Below are 27,504 nucleotides of genomic sequence, written 5' to 3'. Positions count from 1 at the left end.
TAAAAATAGGGGAGCTGATATTTTCAAACACCTTTCTTATAAATCCAACACAATTATGTTTCATTTCCCAAAATACCCCTATATTTTACTTTCCCGTGTTACCTTTTATTCTCACCCTTCTATATTCCATCTTCCACCATAATTAAAATTAGCTTCCACCATCTAGATTTCATCTTCCACCATTCATCATTTAACAAAAAATTTCAGTAATTGGCATACATACAACGGAATAGAAGGGTTAGACTTTTTTGTTCCTAAATAATTTTTTCAAATCTATCAACCTCTTTACTTACTAAACACCGAAGATAAATTAAGATTTGTTTGTGATGCCAAAAACACGGCTGGAAAGAAATGGTGGTGGTGACCGGCGATAAGAGGCGTCGATGACGGTAACAGTGGCAATTGCGGTTTACGACGACTTATTTTTCAGTACGCCAAAATTGGAGCACAATCTTTCGCCGCACATTGAATATTTGACTGAAATTTTTTCAAGGGTTACACACTTCACGGAGCTTATCATTTCCGTTTCTAGATCTTCCATCACCGGCGGGTGACTCCGATTTCGACATAGGAAGCTCTAACCTGGATTTTGCTGAAGTATTTGGAAGTTTTAATGGAAGGTTTAATGGTTTTGATTTTGCATATGCGCAAATTGTTTGAAAAGATCGAAGTTGGAAATTGTAGTGTAATTTCAGTTTGATTATTTGAAAATTGTGATGAGATATACAGACATATACATACTTTGTATTTTTGGATATGGATATCATAAATTTGTGAAGCATTTGCTTGCTATTTGTGTCATTTTGTTTATGTTAGAAATTTAGGATTATTGATTATTTGTTGGCTAGTGGTAAAGGGTATTTTGTGAAATGCAAGATAATGGTGTTGGATTTATAAAATTTGAGAGTGGAAATATCATTTCCCTAAAAATAGTACTAACTCCGTCTCATTTCAATAGGCCATTATTCTATTTTGGGCTGTCTCATTCTGATAGTCCACTTCCATAAATAGAAAGAAAAGAAGATATTTAATTGGTGGATCTGGAGAAAGAAGATATTTCATTGGTGGAGAAATGAAGTTAGTGGGATTTCCTAAAACTGCGTGCTTTTTGTCTGTAGACTATTGGAATGAGACGGAGGTAGTACTAACTTTCACAAATAAGAATCCTGTCAAATTATATTTAACCAGAGTGGTCTTGTCAGTGGCGACTTTAGGTGTGATCCCACGGATTCCCGTGACACCACTAGTTTTTCAAAATTTATCACAAAATTTTTATTTTTTTGTATAGCACATCACTAAATTTAATAATGGGACCCCATAAATTTTTAAAGATTATAGTTTGATGGTTTAGACTGTTAAAATGATTGAAATTAGCCCACTTATAATTTTATATATGAGTCATTGAATATATTAGATATAAAAATAAACAAACCTTTATCCAATTTCAATTCTAATTCTCTTTTACTTCGTTCTACATCACAATTTCTTACGGTTCTATATTCGATCCTTCTACATTACATATTCATTTAGTTTTTGTTCATCTATATCTATATCTATATTCATTTAAATTTAGTTCATCAATCTATATCAATATCCAATGGATTAAGAGAGTTAATGAATATCTATTGGATATTTAAAAAATCTTATAATATTTTCAAATATATAACGAAAAAAAATGTAATATAACATGACATAATTTAAAATTCTTTCACCAGAATGTGTAATGTTTGTCAAAGAATAAACATAATTTGTTAAATTTACTATCAAACATATATTATGACAAATTTTGTGTAATTTTTATGTTGAGATATACATGTTTTATTGTTAGTACTTATAGTGAATTCATTATATGATTGCAAGTAAGATGTATGTGTAATGAAAAATATATTTGTAATAGTTATTGTATATGAATTCATAATCTCATCATTTTTTTTCGAAAAGTTAAGGAAAACTGCAATTTTACAACTAATGTTAATGTTATGTGATTCATATTGGTAATAGGTTGTAAAATTGCAATTTAAAATGCTACAGTAAAATTGCTACTTTGTCATGGGCTAAAATAGTATTGTAAATTGCTTTTTTATAGGCCATTGTTACTTTAAAATTGCTAGTGTATATGCAATTAATTGCTACTGCATATGAACAACCTTATATTTTGCGAGTATTATTCAATTTTATGTTTGTGTATTGGGCACGGCCCGACCCGATCCAATTTGACCCGACGCATTCAATATTTTGTGCAAAGAATGTTATTGAATAAATTTTTGGGACCCCACTGGATTTAGATCCTAGAATCGCCACTGGGTCTTGTTAATAGATTTGTGAAAAAAAGATAAATAAGACACTCACTTATTTATTATATTTTATATTTAGTTATTATTATTTTATTGTTATATTTTACTTTTAATTTTAAATTTAAATCTAGTTTATTCTTCTATTACACATAAAAATAACTTATAGCTCGATTATAGTCAATTTATTGATTAGAATCCTAACCCAACTTTCACTATTTATTAATCTTCATATATGGGGTATTTATTCATTCATGGTAACGGTAATCTTGAGTTATAAACTAGTAAAACGGACCCGCGCGATGTCGCGGGGCCTTTCGGATTGCGTATTCATAGTTAACGGAGCGTTATGTATTTACAGAAGTAAAAACGTTTTGTTGCGGGTGTTTTTAGATACACGCAGTTAGTACCTATGTGTGTATATGTATTGAATATATCTGAGGTATTTAGCATTTTTTAGAAGTGTCTGTTTCGCGTATAGTTAGTCCCGTTGTGTTTGTAAGATTTTTTTGCGTTGAACGGTGGGTTCGAAAAAATTTAGCGCGAGGTGAGCGGAAAGATATGTCCCGTTGAAAATATGGGTGAACTTTGGTTAAGATTTTTAATTAAAATAATAAGTTTCATTTTGCACCCCTGGTATGGGGACTAAATTTAAAAGTTGGATATAGTTTGAGGGGGTGTTTGATTTTTTTTTTCTTCCCTTTTTCCCTTATGTCGTCTTGACCCGAATTTGAGTAGGGGTTGGGCCAAGACGACCAAAACTTGGTGGTGATTAGTATATAGTGAATTTAAAAGTTGGATATAGTTTGAGGGGGTGTTTGGTTTTTTTTCCCCTTTTCCCCTTATGTCGTTTTGACCCGAATTTGAGTGGGGGTCGTGCCAAGACAAGACTAAATTGCGCCGTTGGTCCTTGTGGTTTGTTCAAAAGTGTATATTTTGACCTAAACTTTTTATCGACTTCGTTGGTCATTGTGGTTTGAGATTTGAACTCGTTTGGTCCCTCATGCAAACGTCTGTTAAGATTGATCCGTTAAGTCACTCATGTGCGTGGCACATGAGGGTATTTTCGTCTATTTTATCAATTATTAACATTACAGGGACCAACCGTGTATCTTTCTCAAACTTTCCTATTTCTCCCTCATCTTCTTTCAAAAAAATAAAAAAACTTCTGTACTTCATTTTATGTACTTGAAAACAAAAAATAACATCTTATCATTCTTATCATTCCTCTTACTTTTTTTTTCTTCATATAATCAAAAACATAAACCAAATCATAAGTTACTCTTACTTTTTTCTATCTTCTCGATCTTTTTCTTCTCCTCACTTCAAAAACATAAACCAAACTAGATTAATCATCATCATCATCATCATCTCCAGATTCATCATCATCGTCATAGAGCACAATTAGGTTTTTTTCTTCTTCTTATTTTTCTTCTCCTCCTTTCTTAGATCTGGAACTTGCAGAAAATCCCCAAATTCTAGGGTTTCAAAAACATAACCAATTCATAAAATCAAAAGGCTTTACTAACCGCCATATTCATCATCATCGCCAGATCCATCATCATCGCTAGATTCATCATCGTCATCACAAGATTCATCATAATCATAGTGCTTTCGGTTTCGAGTACCGAAAGTCCAGATCGAAGAGTGACGGAGGTCAGATCGGAACTGGATGTTTGTTATTTTAACGAGTATAGTTGCCATCTTAAGGTTTCGAGTACCGGAAGTCGATTTAGAGTACCGGTTTCGATTGATTGACGAGTACAGTTGTTAGTTTAAGGTTAAAGAAAAAAAAAATGGGAATGGTGATGAGTGTTTATCGAAAAAACATAAATAAAGTTAGAACTGGATGCATCTTGTAACAAAACCTCTTATATTTCCAATTTCTTCCCCTATAAGTTTAGGAAACTTTGCAATAACGTTTTGTTTGTAGTTTGTATAATTTTTGTTTTTGCTTTTTCATTTAAATTTGGGTTTTGTTGTAATGGATATCAAAAGGCTGGAATGATTTCGTTGTAGAGCTGGAAAGATTTTTATCTTTTTTCATATAAAATGGATATGTTAATTTGGGTGTGATGTTGTGATGACCCAGAAATTTCGACTAAATTTAAACTTAATCTTTGTATGATTAACATTTCCGACACGATAAGCAAAGTCTGTAAAACTGAATCTCAAAATTTTTGAATTACTTTTATATATTTAAATACCCTTCGGTTGTTTTCGACGATTCGCGAACAATTATATGTAAATAGATACATATATACTATAACATGAAAAGGTAACAATGTATTAATTATTTGATACCGTACATTAAACTTATTGGTTTAAATATCTATTTGAATGTATATGATAAGTTGAAATATTTATTATTAAAATTTATTTATAAATAACTTCCAATGTGTATTTAAAAACTGATTTATGTATATTAAAAAGATATATACATATATATAATAAACGATAGTAACATTCGTTTATTGATTCAATTGATATTTAGATAAGTTAACTAAAGTGTTTAAGATGAACCAGTTAAACACTAATTTGCTACAGTGTTTTCAAATTGCCACATTACTCAAAATGCTACAGTGTTTTCGAAAATCACTATTTGCTACAGTGAAATTGACTTTGCTACAGTGAATTGCTACAGTAAAATACTATTTCAAAATGAAAATGTATATATTATATATATATATTAACAAATAGCGAGGCGATGATTTATAGAAGTAAATGACCAAAACATTTGAAAGTTTAAGTTATACTATGAGTGGTATAGTTTATGAATAATTTAAGGCTATATTTTGACAAAGGTACGTGACACGAAACGTAAAATGCAAGTGTTCTAAAGGTACGAAAGGACATTCGAAAAACCGGAACCGGGACATAAGTCGAGTGATGACGTACGACTTATCGGAACAAAAATTACAAGTCAACTATGCACGTGAATTTAATATAATATATAATTAATTATATAAATTATATATATTATATTTATATTAATTTAATATTATGTCGACAAACAAGAAAACAAAAATTTGTGAGCTGGAATCTGAGGCAATGCGATCGCATGGCCACAAGCCTATAAATCCATGCGATCGCATGGAGGCAAAAGTCTGGCCTGATGCTATAAAATGGCATTTTGCTCGACACATTAACACACACACATGCATATTACTCCGTATTTATTTTATTATTATTATTATTATTATTATTATTATTATTATTATTATTAAGATTAATATTATTAATAATCTTATTATTATTATTAATTAGTATTATACATAAAATACTACGACGAGGTTATGAGCTTGTCACTTTCAAAATGGTTTCCAAGCGAGCTAGAGCTAAGAAAATTATGGGTTATTGCCAAGAAAATTATGGGTAATGTTCGGGGGTATTTTTGTGAATCAAACCTCGTGTTTATCATCTCCGATGCGCCTACGTGCTTTCCTACAATATTGTATATCAATATTAAACAGTGAGTTTCATATGATCCCTTTTACTCAATATATTTTTGGGCTGAGAATACATGCGACTGTTTATAAATACTGAAAATACTAGATTTATATGCGTGAGTTTCATATGATCCCTTTTACTCTTTACATTTTTGGGCTGAGAATACATGCAAATGCTTTATTAACCGATATACAATATTTATATGCGTGAGTTTTATTTGCTCCCTTTTTAATTGCTTTTGCAATCTATATTTTTGGGCCGAGAATACATGCACTTTATTTTAAAAATGGATACAAGTACACACTAAATTCTACACCGAGTTTGAACCGAAAATCCCTTAGCTTTGGTAACTAGTAACTGCCAGTTATAAGAACTGGTGGGCGCGAGTAGTAGTATATGGATCCATAGGGCTTGATATCCCCGTCCGAGCTAGAGCACTAGCCTTTTAACGGACGTATGCTATTTGAGAAGCGTACACGTTGGTTTGCGTGTATTATTAAGATGATTATACAAAGGGTACAAATTATATAAACGTTAAAGTTTAGTTACCAGGGTGCTCAATTTTGTAGAACCGATTGATAAACGTTTCGGATGAAACAACTGAAATCTTGTGATCCACCTTTTATGTAAAACCTATTGATAAACGTTTTGAATAAAACAACTGAACTTTTGTAATCCACATTGATATACGGATTATGTGTAATATTAAAACTATGAACTCACCAACCTTTGTGTTGACACTTGAAGCATGTTTATTCTCAGGATTCTAGAAGTCTTCCGCTGTTTGCTTATACGTGATACAAGATATGTGCTTGGAGTCATACATGCTATATACAAGAAACTTGCATTCACCAAACCATTACCATGTATCTTATTTTGAATGTATTGTCAACAGATGTATTATTGTAAACCATTTAAATGGTGATTGTCTATACGTAGGAATCATTAGATGTTAAAAACCTGAAATTTATATATTCATTTATGAAATACCTTTTCAAACGAATACAATGTTACAAAATGTATCACATAGAGGTCAAATACCTCGTAATGAAATCAATGAATGACGTGTTCGTCCATATGGATTTGGAGCGATCGTCACAGATGTTAATTATGAGTTTGAATTTAATCTACATTTTTTATGTGTTAATGTATTAGTTACGATCATAAAAGAGAAAGGAGCTTTGTTTTGGGGAAGAAGATGAAGGAGGAATAAGAAAGTTTGAGAAAGATACACGGTTAGTCCTTGTAATGTTAATAATTGATAAAATAGACGAAAATACCCTCATGTGCCACGCACAGGTGTGACTTAACGGATCAATCTTAATAGACGTTTGCATGAGGGACCAAACGGGTTCAAATCTCAAACCACAATGACCAACGAAGTCGAAAAAAAATTTAGGTCAAAATATGCATTTTTGAGCAAATCACAGGGACCAACGGTGCAATTTAGTCCCAAGACAACCAAAAACTTGGTGGTGATTAGTATATATATATAAAGGTAATGGTAATGGTAATAATGGTAATAAATACTATAATAAATTAATAAATAAATAAATACTTGTAATAAATAAATAAATAAATAAATACTGTAATAAATAAACAAAAATAGAAAACCAGAAAGTGAGAAAACCGTCACCCATATACCACGTCAAAGTAGGGTTTATACACTCGGTTCCAGCTTCATACTTTCTTCCTCGTTCTCCCCCTACACCTCCAAAGTACCCATTTGAAATCCATCCTAAAAACTCAAAACCCCAAAATTCCTCAAATTCCATATTAAATCGATCTTTATGCAATCAACCATACACCCACAACGCAAAAATTTCAAACTCTTTAAACCCCAATCAATTATGGCTACTAAAGCTTTAAGCTTAATTGATAATAACAATAATACTATCATCAAACATGAAAACCCAGATGCTGAATCCACCGATAAATCCCCCTTTAGAAGGATTGAATTTCATCTAGCAAGAAAACCCTTCACTGGATTTAGCAACGGCAGTTGTGACGGTAGTTTTCGGCTCGAAACACTTAATCCGACGACATCTAGCTCTAAAAGTACCCAGCAGAGTGTCGGGTCGGGTTGTGTCAATGGTGATGGGTCATCGGGTAAGAAAACGGTAGCGTTGGAGATGGAAAATGGGCTGGATCCGGAACTCAGTTTTGGGATTACTTTTAAAAGAATTGTAAGTTTTTCCCAAAAAAAAAAAGTGTGATTTTTATCGTTTCTTGTTTATTGAATTGGTATTGGTGTTGGTATGTGAATAGCTATAAGCCTATAATTTCAAGAATGTGTGTGACAGTGTGAGATGGCATTAATGCTGTTAAACCCAATAACTCCCTGGTTTAGACATTAGTATTAGTATTAGTATATATAGGGGCAGGATCAATGGGGAAGTAACCAATCGGGGGAAGCGGGGAAGCAAATTTTTATTTTATTTTTCGTTTTTTTTGAATTTTTTCTTCCGGCATCAAGATCACACAAAATATGAACATTTAGAAAAGACACTTCGTGATGAATGTTATTATTTTGGCGGGAAAACGATCGACAAAAATAACATTCAAGATAATATTGTTCGTGAAGAATGTTAACGTTTTTTTTCCATGTTTTGTGAAGCAAAATTTAGCCCGATTTAGGGTTTAGGGTTTGGTGTTTTGTGTTTATTCCATAAACTCAAAACACCAAACCCTAAACCCTAAACTCTAAACCGTTCGTGTTAAAAACTCAATCTAAATCCTAAATCTAAACCCTAAACCCTAAATTTCTAAACCCTAATATCTAAAACCTATAGACCCTAATATCTAAACCCTAATATCTAAACTCCAATAGCTAAAACCTCAACATACGCTCGAAAAACACGATAATTGTTATATATTACTTCTTCGAGCGTTTTTCCGCCAAAATAAAAACATTTATCACAAAGTGTCTCTACTAAATGTTCATATTTTCATCCCATCTATAATGTTCGTGAACAAAGTTTTTTCAAAAAACGAAAAAAAAAAAGTTTTTGCTTCCCCCCGCTTCCCCCCGATTGGTTACTTCCCTCTTGATCCTACCACTATATATATATATATATATATATATATATATATATATATATATATATATATATATATATATATATATATATATATATAACGGAAATTTCGTAAGGATATGCTAAAGTTTTGATGACATTTAACACAAAAGTTATTAGCTTTATGTGATCTTTCTGAATAGTTATATGCTACCACTTGGAAAGAAAGGTTTTTCAACCTTTATTCGCAAGGAGTTGCGTTCACGTATGATGTTCTTGATAAGTAGATGAACCTATGAGAATGGGCACCTTTGCCTCTTCTCAAATAGTGTAAATTGACCAAAACGAATTTGAACTTATCAGTATTTGTTGCCTTTCAATGAGTGAATGATGACTAAGGTATGAATGTAGTGACAGTAAGTTTTTAGGATAACTGTATTTCACATGTTGTGGTTATATGTCGAAATATCAGTTGTTCTCTTGGGTTTTTTCGGGGTATTTTCATAATGTCAGCATATATGGTTGGGTTAGAGGTGTGAGTTTCAAACCCGTCTTTCAAGAAACACATCAATCAAATGGGTGAAACAGATGAGAAGACCCGTGTGTAAAAAAAAAATGATCGCAAGTCAGCTAAAGTGTAACGAAATGCTTACAATCTCTTACATTTCTGGGTCAAGTCAACACTACCCATGCTTTAAATACCTGTGTTGATACAGGCCCATTTTGACCAAACTGAAGGTCCCGAAGGAGGTAATTCACACTAACCGTAAACAAGAAACTCGGTCCAGAATTTCTACCCCTGACTTCTACTTAGTTCTGTTGTCTTTTGCCTATAGTTAATTTTGTAAACTTCCCATAAATCCTTCGAAATAGCTACTTCATGGTTATTCGTTCGCCCTTCTCTGCTTTATGATGTGACAATTTTCAGGGCGCTGGTTTGGAGAATCTTGGTAATACTTGCTTTCTTAATTCAGTACTGCAATGTTTAACTTATACAGAGCCTTTAGCTGCATATTTACAGAGCGGAAAACATCAAAGTAGTTGTAAGTATTTGAGTCATACATACATTCAGTTATTAAATGGACACTTACAAGTTATATACTTGTATTGACTTACAAGTCATACATACATTCAGTTATTAAATGGACACTTACAAGTTATATACTTGTATTGACTTTTATTCACTTTATAAAGGTCGGAAAGCTGGATTTTGTGCTTTATGTGCTATCCAGAAGCATGTCAGCCGTGCACTACAATTATCAGGCAGATCATTGGCACCTAAGGATCTTGTTTCCAATTTACGCTGTATCCTACAATATACCATTCAGTTATTTTTTAAAATTTTAAGCTACCTATGATGCATGTTGTTATTGAATATCCTTAACGATGTAATTAGGCATATCAAGGACGTTTAGGAATTCAAGGCAGGAGGATGCACATGAATATATGGTCAATTTATTGGAATCGATGCACAAGTGTTGTTTGCCTAATGGAGTGCCTAGTGAATCACAAAGTGCTTATGATAGAAGTTTGGTCCACAAGATATTCGGTGGCCAACTTCGTAGTCAGGTAACTTCCGCCAAAAAGTTTAGGGACTATATCTGCAAATTTGGACAAACCACATGGACTATCCGCTTAATTATGTACCTTAAAAACATACAGTGTAGTTTACTTTTCAATTTGTTTGACCCGTTTTCTATTTGGCTACATGTATGCTCATGTTTGGATAAACCGAATTTTTTAAGGTGAAATGCATGCAGTGTAACTATTGTTCTGACAAGTTCGATCCTTTCTTGGATTTAAGTCTTGAAATCTTGAGAGCTGACAATTTGTACAAGGCTTTTGCTAATTTTACTGCTAAAGAACAGTTAGACGGTGGGGCTAAACAATACCAATGCCAGCAATGCAAACATAAAGTCAAAGCTCTTAAACAACTTACAATCTACAAAGCCCCAAATGTTCTAACTATTCACCTCAAACGCTTTGGTTCCCATATGTCGGGCCAAAAGATTGATAAGAAGATCCATTTCAGTTCCACTCTGGATTTAAAACCTTTTGTGACGGGTCCATATGTAAGTATTATTGTTTCATTTTCGTCTATTTATTTTGAATTTTGCAAGAAATAGTTTTACCTCGTAGAAATAATGATATATTTTTTTTAATAAAATGATATCCTTTTTCTAAAACATGTTAAAACTTCCTTCAATGCCAACATACCACTTTTGATGGTGCTATTTTGAAGTGGCAAGTGGGCGGGTTGTGTAAGGGGTATAAATTAATACAAGTTGAAATGGCTCTTTTAGTACTTGTTTAAACGAGTTGGGTTAAATTAACACTCCAACACCTTGTCTTTATTCAATCCATTTATGAATAATTATTGTTCTTGTTATAACAAAAAAAAAAAAAAATTCTAAAGCTTTATGCGTTAATTGATAAGCTTCAGCCTACTCCTAACCTGTATGGCCCGTTTCTCTTCTAGCTACTTTTTTATATGACCCAGTGTCAAAGTAAAACACAACCGATCTCGACCCATTCAAAAGTAAATGGGTTGAGTTCACCATTCATTGTTTTATTATTTATTCATTATCAGTCCTTACAAAACGATGCAGGAAGGGGATTTAAGGTACACTCTATATGGTGTTTTGGTTCATGCCGGTTGGAGCACACATTCTGGTCATTACTACTGCTTTGTTCGGACATCTAGTGGCATGTGGTATTCACTTGACGACAATAGGGTAGGATTCAGACTTAAATTACTAAATATATAAAGTAGAAACAATCGTCTAATATATTTTTTCTTGATTTTGTTAGGTTATTCAAGTGAGTGAAAAGAAAGTTTTTGAGCAAAAAGCCTACATGCTATTTTATTTCAAAGACAGACAAAATTTTCCGTTAAAGAAGACGACAGATGCTGCCCATCAGAAAGAGAAGGTTGCGGTGAATGGTACAGTCAAAGTCTCCATCGCATCAAAACAATCCCAAATGAAAATTGGTTTAAGTAATGGGTTCAGTCCGGTTGCACCAAAAGAAGCCAAAACGAACACCATTCTTAGTAACGGGTCATTAAATGGCCACAAAGGTTCAGCTCCTGCTAAAACCATGAGCAATGGGTTCAGTGCTGATGCACCAAAAGAGGCCCAAGTAAAAACTTTGGTTACTGCTTGTACTGAGAGAAGCGGGTTAACTCCTGTTGCACCAAAAGAGACACAAATGAAGACTAGTGAAAATGATAGATCATTAAACGGTTACCAGTCTCCGGTTAATGTTGATACGGTGAGAAATGGGTTCAGTACTGGCGCACAAGAACAGACCCAAAAGACAGAAGCTTCAGCTCCAAAAATTGCCGCCAAATCAAATTTGGAGAACTCCCAAAAGGGCGAAACTGGAGATAATAGTGTTCAAGCTGCTTTAACAGTCAGTTGCAGCAATCCGATTACTACTCCTGTAGATACTGTGAATAAAACACTGGACGAGGTCAATGATAAGGTAGAGTTTTTCTTAGCTGATGTGAACGTTATGTGGAGGTGGCAACATGGGTGGGTCTGGATTGGTTCATAAGCTATATTAGTTTCAGTGATAATGTTATTATCTTAGTGATTATCATAACCCTGTTTGATCCTTTAGTAAGCTAGGGTATCAAAAATGCCACCGTTAACTACTTATAATTATATTTATTTCTTGGCTAATCGGAGTATATTTACAGGAAATTGCTGTGGGTGATGGTCAAATCAAGGAGGTGTCTACTAAATTGCCTGACTTATCAGGTTTACAAGAAATGGAAACATCTGTGGAGAAGAAATCCCGTTGCAAGAAAAGCCATAAAAGAGCGAAAAACCTTTTGAAGTGTTCGGTAATAAGCATGAAATTCAGCTCAAACATTCTTATGGGGACATCATTAAACAAGAGGAAGAAAAAGAAGCGTAAGCAAAGCAAACGGATCAAGAGTCTTGAACAAGAAAACTCCTTCAATGAAGGTCCATCTTCATCCGATAAATCTGAAGCACAAGTGGCGGTAAAACCATTATTTGCAAATGCATCCAAAGAAAACTCCATCAACGAAAGTCCATCTTCTTCGGACAAAGTTAACGCACAGAAGGCCGTAGATCCGTTCGAAAGCGGAACTAAACATAGGGATAATAAAGATTGTGCTGTGCTTGCAACAAGTGAGTGTAATGGTGTCTCAAACGGAAGTCAATCGTCCACACAAAAGGATTTGGTTCATATGCTTACAAGAGGCATGGATGATAGATATGGTGAGTAAAAATAATCTTTGCCCTCTCTATTTTATGTTTTAATTTCTTTTTTATAGTTCAAGGAACATCATTAGAACTTAGAACCTTTCAACAAAAGACGGAATCAAGAGTTTTGACGGCATATGTTAATTAAAGCTTTAGAATGAAGGATTACATGCCTAAATTTTCCCTTACTAAGACGAACTTAAAAAAAAAAAAAAAAAAAAAAAAACTTGTAGACCAAAAACTACATGATTAATCGAAACTTTGGATGGATGTTTTTATAATGTTAAATTCTTCTGGATAAACTAATATTATAACTGTTTTCTATCTTAATAAGTTCATTACAAATCTGAGTGCATTGTACATAGTTGATAACCGTTTTCTGCTATTGTTCTAATATTTAGTCCCTCGTTGGGATGATGATGATGATTCAACACCATATCAGAGAAGAGAAACAAAACGTGAACTCACCATTGGATACATTGGAGATGAATGGTAAGTTTAACTCCCAAGCTCACAATTTCTACACTATATAGTTTTGAAAACATATACATATAATTTTTAAGTTTTCGATGAACTTATTATTCAACAGGGACGAAGAATATGACAGAGGAAAGAGAAAGAAAGTACGGATGTCACAAACTGAATTTGATGGGAAGAATCCGTTCCAAAATATTGCAAACGAGAGGTTAAAATCGCATGCAGAAAAACAAACTTTGATTAATAGATCCCCTTTAATAACGGTGAAAAACAAGCAGTTTAAGAAGTCACGATCCGGTAACGGGCCTTTCAGGATATGATGCCAAAAGTGAGCCAAGTTTTTTGTGTCCGAGAATTGAGAATGAGGAAAACTGACATATTTACCAGGTTTTTTCTTAGAAAATCTTTTCTGGTCTGTAGAGTTTGCTTGAGTGCCTAAGGTTTGGGTATAATTTTTGTTTTAATGTTTGAAATTATTAGGTTTTGAATTAAGTTGTTGATGATGTATTAGTCGAGTATGGTAAAAAGAATGAATGGTTATGCATTCTGTTTAAGAATAGCTGAACTAATGTACCTCTATTGTTTGAACATTCGGGTTATTTAGATCACGAACGCTTAGTTAACTGATTTTAGGGAATAGTTAACCAATTTTAGGGATTAGTTAACCGATTTTAGGGAGTTGATTCGAATGTTTTTGCATTTGTTGAATGGCGCAAGTAGATGCTTTTTTACAAAGTATGGCAAAATGTTTGGCAAGTTTGATAATTTGTCTCAACTGGTCGGGTTGAAGCAGGTTCATTAATAGATGTCTGGCGTTAAAAGGTATATGTTGATAGGGAAACTGATAATATAGTACAAAGACACTATATAGATATTATTGTGTACACATCATTTGCTAATATGTATAGGTCACCTTTCTAGTTAAGGAAAGATCGCGAATTTATAAAAATAAATGAATAAGGTTTTTACTTGTTCAATTAGGAAGGACAAGTATTTTTACTTAGGTTGTATTCTAGAGTTTTTCTTTTAGTGGAAAATAGTGGAGAAGAAAGGGGATGAGAGTGTTTTATTATCCTTCTCAATCCGTCCAAATATGGGCGGAGAGTTTTGGTGACAAAATCTAAAGGTAATATCCTTCCTAATCATCTCCTCCTCTCATTTCCGCTGAAATTTAAAACTCGAGAATCGCTGTTAGTTTTTAATCCATCAATCTCCCCTCCTTTCCATCCTAAATAAATCTCGAGAATAGAGTCTTATAAATCAATAGATTATCTCGTGATTATTTCCGACACTTCAAGATATGATGATAATAAGGGATGAACCTAATATATCTTGTGAGAATATTAGAATTGTAACTAATATATCAAGATATGATGGTTAAAATTTTGTTGTGATGAGATCCTAAATGAATGCAAAGAGTAGCCTTCACTAGGAGTGGACTCGGAGAAACGTCGTTATTTCTATGTTTTTTCACACGTCTCAGTGTTTTTCTTCACACATCCGGCCGTATGTCTTCAGCATTTCTCCATAAGTTATGCACGTACGTTTTTTTGTTTTATTAATTTTTAGTTTTCCTTTTATGATATTGGCCTTAAATCAAATTTGTAGGTCAATTTTGATTTAATGACATTGAACAAGAACACTAATGACACTTCTTTATTTTTTTCACCTTCAAAGTTTCTTAAAAAACACTGAATAAAATATCGAAAACCTTTGTCAACACCAACACTTCTTGTGCTCTTATAAGTGGGTGTTTGGGGTTGCGATTAGAAGTTGATTATTTGATTATTACGTTTTTAAATCTTAAATAATCAAATAATAGTGTTTGGAAAGTTACATGTAAAAATCAATTAATTGCGTTTTCAGAGCTTAAAACGTGAATTTGGAGAAGTAAGGAGGTACTTACTGTTTGGAAAACGGGATTTTGGTTCTCCCATTTTTTCCTTTAATACCCTTTTCCATTAATAAAATCATTTCTTTACAATACAACTTAATTTAAATTAATATCAATCCTTTCTACATCAAACTCTTATGAGTGAATAGGAATATCACATGGCAATCCAATACGGAGTACTTTCATAAGTAAATGGTAATATCACTTGGCAAAACTAAAATGTTTACAGTGTTAACTTGTTCGTTTGTAATATATCTATCAATTTATTATTTGATTATTAGGTAAAAGTACTATAAATATTTTTTACTTACGATATGGTTACATCTGTGTTACTAACAATTTTACAATTGTATAATATATCTATCAATGTATTATTGCATAAAAAGGGTCTTTCAAAAAAATAAAATAAAATAAAATAAAAAATTATTGCATAAAAGGTTTTATTTATTTTATTATTTTAAAACAATACCCTTTTTGGTAATTTTACAAGCAACTTATTAAATAATCATTTTTTTACAAACACTCAATCTGATTATTACGTTATCAAACAACATAATCAAATCCAAACACCATTAATCAAAATCACGTTTTGATACAGCTGATTATTTGATTCTAATTATTCAAAACGTATAATTAATTTTCTAATCGCAACCCCAAACACTCCCTAATTGAGTTTTTTTTTTTTTTTTTTTCCCCCTCCCCCACAGTTCCATTTTTTCTTTGCTTTTCTTTAGAGGAGAAAAGTATGATTGGTGATGGACCTGAGACATAATGATTAAACAACACCATGATTTCCATGATTGATTGTTTTCTTCATCAAGAATCTTCCATAAGTGTTCATCAAAGTAGGATCAGGCTGCCAAAAACAAATAAGTCTTAAAACACTTATAAATGTATCCCACATCCCCTGAAATGATGTTTAATGATTCTATTAGATCTCCGGAGATTCTTACTTATGGTATGGTGTTTTTAATTGTTGAAATTAAAGTAATGAACATTTAAGATGGTTGCTAAATTTTAACATGGTTGTTAAAAAAAAAAAAAATTATATATAATTTGGTTATGTTATACTCCGTATTTTTTTAGGAGAGACACTTGGTGGAAGATTCCTAAAGAACAAAAAACACTAAAACTAGGGACTTGGAGCTACAACAAACATAGAATCTTTAACCTCGTTACAATCCACACATCTCTACATTCGAGTATTATTCCATGCAGTTCTTTTTACATAGCTATAAAGTATCACGCCCCATTCTTTAAAAAAAAAAAAAAACACTTTGTACTTACCAATTAATTAGAAAACATCGAATCTTTAACCTCGTTGTATGCTGTTGAGTTTGCTTTGGCATTCCATCTGTTTGTAATTTGTTGGAAAATTAATATATATGTCTCACTTTTTTGCCAAAAGAAAATAAATAAATAAATAGAAAACTATTAACTACAAACAATTTCTTGCAACATAAATTAGCATGTGAACATTATAATAAAGAAATTTTTATTTTGAGCAGCTAAAATTTTATTAAAACTAGCAAGATGCTAGAAAGAATTACATGGAGTTACAAAGTCAAGTGTTCCATGAGGGAGTACTTCTAATTTTTATCATGAAAAAAAAATTCATCGATTAATTCCAATCGCTGTCAAAAAGATAAAAATAAAAAAATAAAAAAATGCTCCTCTTTTCTAGTAAGATTAGAGGCGAATAAAATATCGTTCATGAGTCTCCAAAGCCATCAGAGTTCCTAACATGGGCGAGTCTAGTGTGGCAGTGCCAAAACATTGAGGTCAAAGGAACCCACTACTTTTTAATTTTGTTTTATAAATTATTACTAAAATTGTATAGGTCACCATTAAGTTGAAAGATAGGGCATATATTTTTAAAATCAGCGATTTGTTTTGAAATAAACACATATATTTTGGAAAAATTTTTACAAAGTACCACTTAAATCGTGTAGTTTTTGTCCTAGATTCGTCACTAGTTCTTAGTCTCCTCTTTTCTATTATAAAGAAATGTATGTTTAGGATTTGAATAAACATATGTATAATGTATTTCTTTACAAAGAAAATGTTCATAATTTTTAAACCTAATATTATGTCAGCTTTCTGCTTGCTTTCTAAAAAGCTGAAATTATATCCATAGTTACTTCCAAAATTGATCATATAAAAAAAAGGTGATGATATATCCAACACAAAATATGCATTAGTAGGTTGTACTGTACAAACTGTTACTGCATATTTATTTGTGGTGGATATATCAAAAAGTGTATTGGATATATAAAGAAATGTATGTTTAGGATTTGAATAAACATATGTATAATGTATTTCTTTACAAAGAAAATGTTCATAATTTTTAAACCTAATATTATGTCAGCTTTCTGCTTGCTTTCTAAAAAGCTGAAATTATATCCATAGTTACTTCCAAAATTGATCATATAAAAAAAAGGTGATGATATATCACTACCCTTAAAAAAAAAAAAAAAAACAATATCCAACTTGAGTAAAAAATAAAAATAAAAATAAAAAAGTGATGTTAACCACCCCACACAACATGAGACACTAAAAACTCCCAACAGTATGGCATCATTAAATACCATCATCAGTTTTTTTTCTGATAATCTCACCAACTCTTGACACCTTTTATGAACTACCTCCAGTCTTCACTCACCTCACCTGGCCTCGGTAAAATAATTTAATTAGTAAATAATTCCCACATTTCACCACAGTTTTCTTGAAAGACTTGGAGCCTTTTCTCATGTAGCACAAAGACAAAAAGTTATCACCTTTGCTTGTTTTCTCTGTTGGTTGTGTTTGCTTCTATCAAATGGGTATTTTTCTTGAAAAGATATAAGTTTTCAGAGTAGCAGATTTTAGTGGTGGTGGTAGTGGTTGGGTGGTGGGTTTTGGAGTTAATATCATTAGCATTAATAACTGAGTTGGGAAATTGTATTCAAGGGTGATAAAAATATTTGCGTTTTGTTGGGGTTTTCAATCTTTATCTTCTTTAGTTAATCTGAAGAAATGGGGTTTGCTTTATTTGGTTCTTTTTTGATTCTAACACTTTTCTTGAAGTCAAACCTTGGTCAACAGCAAGAACAGTTCATACCCAATTCAGATAAGTTCCTCATCTCTACTTTCTTTGAGAAAATGGGTATAAATTCTTCAAAAGACACTCATATTTACAATCTTTCTTCATCTGTTTGTTCATGGCAAGTTATCTTTTGTGATGCTAACCAACAAAATGTCATTGGTCTTGTTGCTCCCAATTTAGGCCTCACTGGCCCAATCCCAGACAACACAATAGGCAAACTTAAGAAGCTTCAATTTCTTGATTTGAATAGTAATCAAATCACTGATTTTTCATCTGATTTTTGGAGCTTAATTTCACTCAAAAGCCTTAATCTTTCAAACAACATGTTCTCAATCAATCTTTCAACCAACATTGGCAACTTTGCATCACTTGAAAAACTTGATCTTTCTTTCAACAATTTCTCAGGGGATCTTCCTGATTCATTCAGTTCTCTTACAAGTTTACAACTTCTTAATCTCAATCGAAATCTGTTCAATTCAGTTATTCCATCAGGGTTTACAAATTGCCACTCTTTGATTTCTTTTGACCTTTCTATGAACAGTTTTCATGGAAGTTTACCTGAAAGTTTTCATTCTGCATTTCCTAAGTTAAAAAGCTTGAATCTTGCTGGCAATTTGATAAAAGGAAGGGGTTCTGATTTTTCAAAAATGGTTTCTTTAACTTACTTGAACATTTCCAAAAATCTTTTCACAGGTTCTGTTGTTGAAATCTTTCAAGGGCCATTAGAAGTTGTTGATTTGAGTAGTAATCATTTTGAAGGTCATATTTCTCAGGTAAATTTCAGTCCATCTTTTAATTGGTCTCAATTGATTCATCTTGATTTATCTGATAATCAGATTAGTGGAATGTTTTTCAGTAATTTAAGCCAAGCCCATAATCTTAAACACCTTAATCTTGCCAAAAACAGGTTCTCCAAACAAAGTTTCATCCACATTGATGGGCTCCATTGTCTAGAGTATCTTAACTTATCTAAAACCAATATAATCGGTCCAATTAATGACAACATTTCAACTTTAACTCATTTGAAAACGCTTGATCTTTCATCCAATCATCTTGCTGGTAGAATTCCACTGTTGACCCTTAAAACACTCCAAAATCTTGATCTTTCAAACAATAACTTAACTGGATACATACCCTTAACTCTTATTAAGAAGCTTCCATGGATGGAAAGATTCAACTTTTCATACAACAACTTAACCCTTTGTAATTCTGAATTACCACTCGAAACACTTGAATACGCATTCATTGGTTCAACAAATAGTTGCCCATTTGCTGCAAATCCAACTTTTTTCAAGAGAAAAGAACATAAACATAGAGGACTCAAGCTTGCTTTGGGTCTAGCTATCACTTTAGTATCCTTGCTTGTTGGTTTGCTACTTTTTGCATATGGTTGTCGCAAAAGAACCCGAATGTGGGATGTTAAAGAGTCTTGTGTTGAAGAAAAAGTCATTTCAGGCCCGTTTTCATTTAAAACGGATTCAACCACTTGGGTAGCAGATGTCAAGGTTGGATCTTTAGTCCCAGTAGTGATCTTTGAAAAGCCATTGTTAAATTTCACCTTCGCGGATCTTTTATCAGCTACATCAAACTTTGATCAAGATACCGTTTTGGATGAAGGGAAGTTTGGGCCCGTTTATCATGGGTTCTTGGCAGGTCGGGGTCATGTCGCAATTAAGGTTCTGACCCATGGTTCCACTATGACAGACCAAGAGGCTGAAAGTGAACTCGAGTATTTGGGCCGTATCAAACACCCGAATCTTGTCCCTTTGACGGGGTATTGCTTAGCAGGTGAACAAAGGATCGTAATATATGATTATATGGAAAATGGAAATTTGCATAATTTATTGTATGATCTTCCGCTCGGAGTTCATGTGAATGAAGACTGGAGTACTGATACATGGGAGGATCAAGAAAATGACAAAAACGGTATTCAAAACGTGGGTTCCGAGGCGGTTTTGGTGACGTGGCGGTTTAGGCACAAGATCGCTGTAGGCACTGCTCGTGCGTTAGCGTTTCTCCACCATGGATGCTCACCGCCTATCATTCATAGAGACGTGAAAGCTAGTAGCGTTTATATTGATTACAATCTTGAACCGAGGTTATCCGACTTTGGGCTGGCGAAAATCTTTGGAAATGGTCTTAATGATGACATGGCTCGTGGGTCCCCTGGATACGCGTCTCCCGATGATATGATCACTCCAAAATATGATGTTTATGGATTCGGGGTGATTCTTCTTGAACTGATAACAGGCAAAAAGCCAGTTGGAGACGAGTATCCGGATGATGGTAATTTGAAAGCCCAAGATTTGGTAGGTTGGGTTAGAGGGCTTGTAAGGACGAACCGTTGTTCACAAGCTATAGACCCTAAGATTCGAGCCACGGGTGATGAACTTCAACTGATGGAAGGCTTGAAAATCGGGTATTTGTGTACAGCTGATCTTCCATTGAAGCGACCAACTATGCAACAAGTGGTTGGGTTACTCAAGGATATCGAGCCAGTATGAGTTAGTGAAGTTTTCATGTTACTCGTTTTGTCATTAGACGATCTGTTTAAGGTTTTCTACGAGTCTCAAAAGGTTGTTGTTATGAAAGAAATCGACGAACCAGAAAAGAAAATATTGTAGCAACAAGTAATTTTGTTAAATTTTATGTAGTGAAATCTGTATGTTGTAATGAATGAATGTTGCCTCTCTTTATGTGTCTTGATCTTGTCTTGTGGTGTTACTAGAATAAAAAAATACAAAAAAAAAAAAAAGAAGCCACTTGCAAATTGTAAATTTCTTGTCACAACAGATGGATCAAAATACAAAAGAGTTAGGTTTATATCATAGATTAAATCTTTTTATTTCATAAAAACTTAAAGATCAACGTTACCCACGTATCAAGCTCCTTTAGCCTGTATTAGCTATCGGCACACGTGCACTGCAATGGCATACTACAAGAAGATCAAAGGGTTTAGGATGAAGAAGAGTTGGATACAACCCATTCCACCAAAGTCGAAATAGCAAATCCAGTTGCCGCCTTTTTCTTGTCATTCCAAACAGGTCCAGCCATATCGATATGCAACCATTGAACTTTCTCATCAACAAACTGCATTGCAAAAACATTTTGCACATATACTCAAATATTTGAAATATCTTAAAAACAAAATCCACAATTAATAGATGGCCTGAACAAGATACCTGCTTCAAGAAAAGAGCAGCAGTAATAGAACCACCCTGACGACCACCGGTGTTAACCATATCCGCAACTCCGGATTTCATTTGCTCCCAATAACTTTCCTCCATTGGTAACCTCCATAGTTTTTCTCCTGCTACTTCTGACGCAGCAACTACCTCCTTAGACAATTCATCGCTAGGTGTAAATATACCTGTTTTATTTTTTAACCATTAAATAAAAAATAAATAAAAATTTCACCTTTACCCTTATTACAAAATGAGCATAAAATACACCGCACACACGAGAGAATTACTTTGAAAACAACACATTATATTACTTAAAAGTAGCAAAACTAATTTTCATCTTGTTAAATTTGAAAATCATCCTTCACATGGGTTTGAATAGATGGGTCAAAATCCCGAATGAAATGAGCTCTGATCCCATTCTCAATTGTTGAACGCGTGTGCATTCATTACCTTTTTTTAAAAATACGTTGTAACTAGCACATGCATTCATTATGATCATACATGAACATTATCAGATGCTTCTTTTCAGTCTAATATAGTTCGAGTGATATACGTACGACAGGTTCATATCACATACATGAAGTACCATATACCTGCAACGGAGGGACCAAGAGCAACTATGCAGGCTCCAGTCAAAGTTGCCAAATCAACAATCTGAAAGAATTAACAACACAATGTACACACCGATTAAGATGATTACTCACGAAACAAATAAGTTTGATAGTGGAAAGTGTTGGACAACAAGAAAAATTACCTTGTCTACACCTTGATTACAGGCATACACCAAAGCATCAGCGAGTGTAAGTCTACCTTCTGCATCAGTGTTATTAACCTAAAATAACAAATCAATTGCTAATTTATTTGGGTTGTCCATGTAAAAATTAAATAAGATGGCAAAAAGTTGTTCTCCATGTTATGCCATTTGCTTGCTACAATTTGTTTATCTATTAAATTTATTCCATTAAAATTCTGCAGCGTACCTCAATTGTCTTCCCGTTTGAGGCTGTTAATATGTCACCGGGCCTCATACCAGTTCCACTTATCATGTTCTCACAAGCTGCCACAATAAAGTGAACCTGTAAACAACAAAATCACATTTCAACTATAAAATTAACAGAGTATTAATATTATCTTTCTTCAATTTTATGAGTGAAATGAAATATGATTTGAATTAAAAGCATATCATTTTACCTCAACACCAGCCGGTTTAATTTGACCAAGGGCTTTTGCAGCACCTAAAACCGCTGCTGAGCCTCCCATATCAACTTTCATCATCTCTATCGAGCAACCAGGTCCTGTTTTAATGTTGTAACCACCACTGCAAACAAAACAGACAAGCATAAATAATTATTCGTTGAGAGTCATAACTTAGATATATAACCTTTAATTAAATTCCGCTAAAATCCAATCAGAATCAGAATAAAGATTCATGTAAGTTGCATACCAACACAAGTTGTTACTTACATTTTACAAGAATATGTTTACTCCCGCATCTAATTAGATAATGGGTCAAAATGGGTTGAGCTGAACATGTTTCTCTATCACACATTGTGTTGGGATGACTCAAAATCACTAAATTTGTCTTCTTTTTCATTGTTTTCTACTAATAAACGTGTAAATATTATTGTCATAATAATCTAAATCTTTGAATAATATGGGTGCTAGGTAACTTTCAACAAATTTGCCCCACTTAACCCATTGCTCTTTCGGTCAACTTCATTTTCCGGCCCGTTTAAGATAAACACATTCAAAAGTAAATGAGTCGAGGTTGCCATCTCCACAAAAGATGTTTTTATAATGGCAACAATTAATACAAAAGATATAACTTTCTTACCTGTCAAAAGTCAACCCCTTTCCCACTAAGGCCAGCTTGGTTTTGACGGGCCCACTTGGTGGTTTATAACACAGATGAATAAATTTAGGAGGATTAGTTGAAGCTGCAGCAACACCAAGATACGATCCCATTTTCAGTTCTTTGCATTGCTCTGTATCCAAAATCTTTGCGGTAAAAACGTCACTGTATGTCTTCGCAATCAACTCAGCCTCGTTTGCTAGTACCTCTGAGGCATAAACATAAAAGGTACAAACAAGGTCAACACAAATTAACCGAATGTAACAAAATAACATAAAATAAACCATAAATGAGATGACTAACCAGGAGTGAGCACATTAGCAGGTGCATTTACAAGCTCTTTTGCCAAAATCACCCCTGTGCAAACGTCTTCTGTGTACTTAAGCTTCTTTTCTAGGTCGGGTCCAGCTCCAAAACCAAAAAGATCAACAGACTTTAGAGCTGACTTCTTTGACTCGGATTTGAATCTGCTATCCTCGTATGTACCCAGCAACGTGCCTGAAAATTCACATTTGTATAATACTTAAACAACTGGATATCAAATTATTACGGAGTATAACCATGTATCACTTTCAGAACATATACCCAAAAGCCCACATACATCATAACAAATCAAAAACCTATCGGATCTGTTTGATCAAACCACCTGACCCGCCCATATCAATAAAGGCAGTAAAACTAACCTTTTGCTATTGCCGAGGCAGTAGTGAGCTTTGATTCAGGAGTTAAGCCTTCCGAAGAAGCAAGTGCAATGGCTACATTGCTTGCTTGTGAAGATTTTGCAGCCGACGCAACAGACTCACCAAGACTGCGGTAAGCTACAGTAGATGACCCATTGGGACCCTTTCCAAGACCAATCAGGCTGACCCGTTTGGACCCAACACCAGCAATCCTAATAACAGTAGACTGTCCAGTCTTTCCAGTGAAATCTTCCTCAACGGATACTTCAGACAACAATCCGCCTAATTGTGAATCTAGCTTTTTCAAGAGCGGGTTTTGGAATTTGGAGTTATCATCTTTTGCCATGTCTTTCTCGGTTACACCGACTGCGAGTGTATCTCCTTTCCATTCTACCAAATCGGTTTCTTTAGCAGAAAATGAGATCTTTTACATATTACAAGAGTAGAACAATGATTTAGTTTTAATAAACAATTGCAAACTTAAGTATCAAAGATGACTTTGCAACAACTACAGCATAAAATATCAACAACAACTAGCATTTATGTAGGATATAATAGATTGCTTTTATATTTTAAAAAATAAATAAATTTCTCTGGATATGTTTTCACCCAAATGATAACAAATGGGGGCTTGGAAAGAAAACAACTAGAAAAAAAGGGTCATATCTTGATAAATAAAGATTAATGACAAACAATCGACTGTAACTACATATGTAAGGTTAGTATGATAATGAATCAAACTTTACACATCTTACTATTGTATGCATCCAACTTCGAAACCGGTTAGTATATGTAATCAAATTTTAAACCCGTGTATAGTATGTTTTTGGCTACATAATTTGACGTGTTTTTTTGCAAGTTCTATGCATACAATAGTTAGTTAAATGCATACAAAACACAGTTTTAAAACTTGGATACATACAAAAGAAGGTTTTAAAATTTGAATACATACAATAGGAATGTTCAAAGTATGCCTGGCAAACGGGTCAGGTTGGGTCGGTTTGGGTAACGGGTCAAAATGGTTTTGGGTTGAAATGGGTCATAGGTCAAACGGGTCAATTTTTAAACGGGTCAAAATGGGTCAGGTTGGGTCGGTTTGGGTAACGGGTCGAAACAGGTCACATGTCAGTTGGGTCAAATGGGTCAAATGGGTTACGTCGGTTTTTTTTTACATTCATTACATTATTTTAGTTATTTTTATTTATTATATATACATAAGAACTATTAATATACATAATAAATGATATAACCATGAATGCTTTCATAAATTTTTGATATATGTGACTTTTTGTGCTCGACCCATTTGACCCATTCACAAAACCCATTTGACCCATTTCTATTTATTGATCTTTGAGTATTGATACCCATTAGACCCGTTCATTTTTTTTATAGGACTCAATAGGTTGGAGAGAAACCCATTTGGATCTTTTTTTAAGTTTTGATTTACATTGTTAGGCTTAATTTTTCTCAAGACCCAATTGACCTGAAAGCTTGACCTATTTGACCCGAATTTGAGTGTATGAGTCACAATTGCCAGGTCTAGTTCATAGTTTCATGCACTCCCAAACTATAAACCCTATCTACAACTATATATAAATGACCAAAAAATGATTAATGAAAACAAGATTATAGCTCAATAGTGAAAGTTATAATCCGGATGAACAATAGAATAAGATCTATTATTGAAAAACTTAATCAAGGCGATCAAAAGCATAACAAGATCAGGTGAGTTAATAAGTCACTAGGTTATCTGTTTCATTTTTATTACAGAAATCAACAAAGAACTACTTAATTCGTGTTTATAACAGCAGATAATAATGTCTGAACAACACAAAGAATAATTACCACTGTTTCAATTTGGACAAGATAAAATGACAAAAATTTAACCCATAGTTAGACTCCGGGAATCACTAGGTTTTAATCTTAAAATAAACGAAGTTGATTTTATTAGGAAGCAAGATCGTGCAATTCAATGTAACTTAATTAACTACCACAATACAATTATCCATCTACTTAGTCGAAACATAATCAACGTAAAAAATTGAGCAAGATTTACATAAAGATCAAAGCTTTCACAACTAGATTTAATGGGTATGATGAGAAATTGATCGATCATGTAATACTAACAGAACCCATATGAATAATCTAATTTTAATACTATTATGATAAGGGACGGACCTTTGGGTGATCAATCTGAGCAGGATGAGTGAGGCCAAGAGTGGCCTTAGCAATTACATGAGCCATACTTCTTGAAGAACAAGATAATAAAAAAGGGTTTGCTCTTCTTCTTCTGATTGAAATTGATCTGAAATTATTATTGAAAAATGGGGTTAAAGAAAATAGAGTGAGTGAAGAAGATGAGTGGGCTGTAAATGCAACTCTAATGGCCGCTGCCATTTATAATAATATGGAACAAGAAGATAAAAGGCGTGGGGATAGGGATTTGGTTATCTTGACATCATCATGTGACTCATTCACGAATTTCTTTACGTTTCTCCTTTAGTTTTTTAGGATACAGATAAATATATCATAAATATATCATTTGCACTAACATACACGTTTAGTCGAAATCAGAACCCGATTGACGGTACCCGAAAACACATCTATACAGGCAGTGTCCGGGTAGATTCGATAAAACCTTCCAGTCAGACTTATTTTAATGAGATCCCTTCTCTCACGAAGAGATTTAAATTAGTGATCTCAACCGAGACATCCCACGTAATGTGGAAGGTGAACTTGAGAATTAATTGTGTATGGAAAGATCCGCATCTCCCTTATGGAAAAATGCGTCAATCCACTACACCACAGCCACATCCACAAATGCAGAATACCAAGGTTATTCCTTTACTAGATTTAAGTTAATATTTGATCATAAGTGTACACGATTTCACAAAGGAATAGATCTAGATGCTCCAATATTTTACACATCCTTGGTTTAATTGAAAGTTAGTTAATAACATTAAAACAACTCAAATTATTATATAATATACTAATTTGTGTAACGGCCCCACACATTTTACCCAATCCTCAGCTGTGCTACTATAGCAACAGCTATTTTTTTTTATTTATTTTTTTTTTTTTAAGTTCTCCTCCGACCACAGGGTTCACTTCAAAACCACACCTTCATCTGCAACTCTTACGCTACCTCTGCAACTTCTCCTATCACCGCATATTATCATCTAAATCCAAGTCCTTACGATTCGAACACACATTCTCTAGATCGTTCTTTCCTTGAGAAGAAGCAGAAACTCTGGCAGTCTCTATTTCTATCATCTTTCCTGTAGATATTTAATTGCTTGATTGTATTTCGTATGTAATTGAATCGAGGTTTTTGG

The 27,504-nt window shown here is 33.5% G+C and overlaps 3 protein-coding genes across 4 annotated transcripts; 2 read left to right on the top strand and 1 right to left on the bottom strand.

The window, feature by feature from the left end:
* The first annotated feature begins 7,383 nt into the window (after window positions 1–7,383).
* LOC139904151 (ubiquitin carboxyl-terminal hydrolase 23-like) lies at window positions 7,384–14,020 on the top strand. 2 transcript variants are annotated; one of them, XM_071886091.1, is made up of 10 exons: window positions 7,384–7,927; window positions 9,687–9,801; window positions 9,953–10,063; window positions 10,155–10,327; window positions 10,519–10,830; window positions 11,368–11,493; window positions 11,570–12,244; window positions 12,462–13,011; window positions 13,398–13,488; window positions 13,586–14,020. In XM_071886091.1, the coding sequence occupies exons 1-10, from the start codon at window positions 7,532–7,534 to the stop codon at window positions 13,791–13,793; spliced, it is 2,757 nt and encodes a 918-aa protein (XP_071742192.1). In that variant the 5' UTR covers window positions 7,384–7,531; the 3' UTR covers window positions 13,794–14,020. The 2 variants fall into 2 exon arrangements, with proteins under 2 accessions (XP_071742192.1, XP_071742191.1); XM_071886090.1 differs by having other exon boundaries at window positions 10,504–10,830.
* A 4,198-nt stretch (window positions 14,021–18,218) lies between these two features.
* LOC139839828 (probable LRR receptor-like serine/threonine-protein kinase At2g24230) lies at window positions 18,219–21,138 on the top strand. The gene has a single exon (XM_071829992.1). The coding sequence runs from the start codon at window positions 18,383–18,385 to the stop codon at window positions 20,954–20,956; it is 2,574 nt and encodes an 857-aa protein (XP_071686093.1). The 5' UTR covers window positions 18,219–18,382; the 3' UTR covers window positions 20,957–21,138.
* A 62-nt stretch (window positions 21,139–21,200) lies between these two features.
* LOC139839827 (leucine aminopeptidase 1-like) lies at window positions 21,201–26,604 on the bottom strand. The gene is made up of 10 exons (XM_071829991.1): window positions 26,348–26,604; window positions 24,173–24,593; window positions 23,793–23,987; window positions 23,472–23,697; window positions 22,829–22,955; window positions 22,618–22,713; window positions 22,392–22,469; window positions 22,231–22,291; window positions 21,635–21,822; window positions 21,201–21,542 (listed from the first exon to the last, which is right to left on the bottom strand). The coding sequence occupies exons 1-10, from the start codon at window positions 26,564–26,566 to the stop codon at window positions 21,408–21,410; spliced, it is 1,746 nt and encodes a 581-aa protein (XP_071686092.1). The 5' UTR covers window positions 26,567–26,604; the 3' UTR covers window positions 21,201–21,407.
* Window positions 26,605–27,504: the final 900 nt, after the last annotated feature.

Source organism: Rutidosis leptorrhynchoides, chromosome 4 (genome assembly GCF_046630445.1).
Source record: "Rutidosis leptorrhynchoides isolate AG116_Rl617_1_P2 chromosome 4, CSIRO_AGI_Rlap_v1, whole genome shotgun sequence".
Classification (NCBI taxonomy): Eukaryota; Viridiplantae; Streptophyta; class Magnoliopsida; order Asterales; family Asteraceae; genus Rutidosis; species Rutidosis leptorrhynchoides.
Note: the sequence above shows the minus strand (reverse complement) of the source record. Positions and strands in the feature narration are given on the sequence as shown.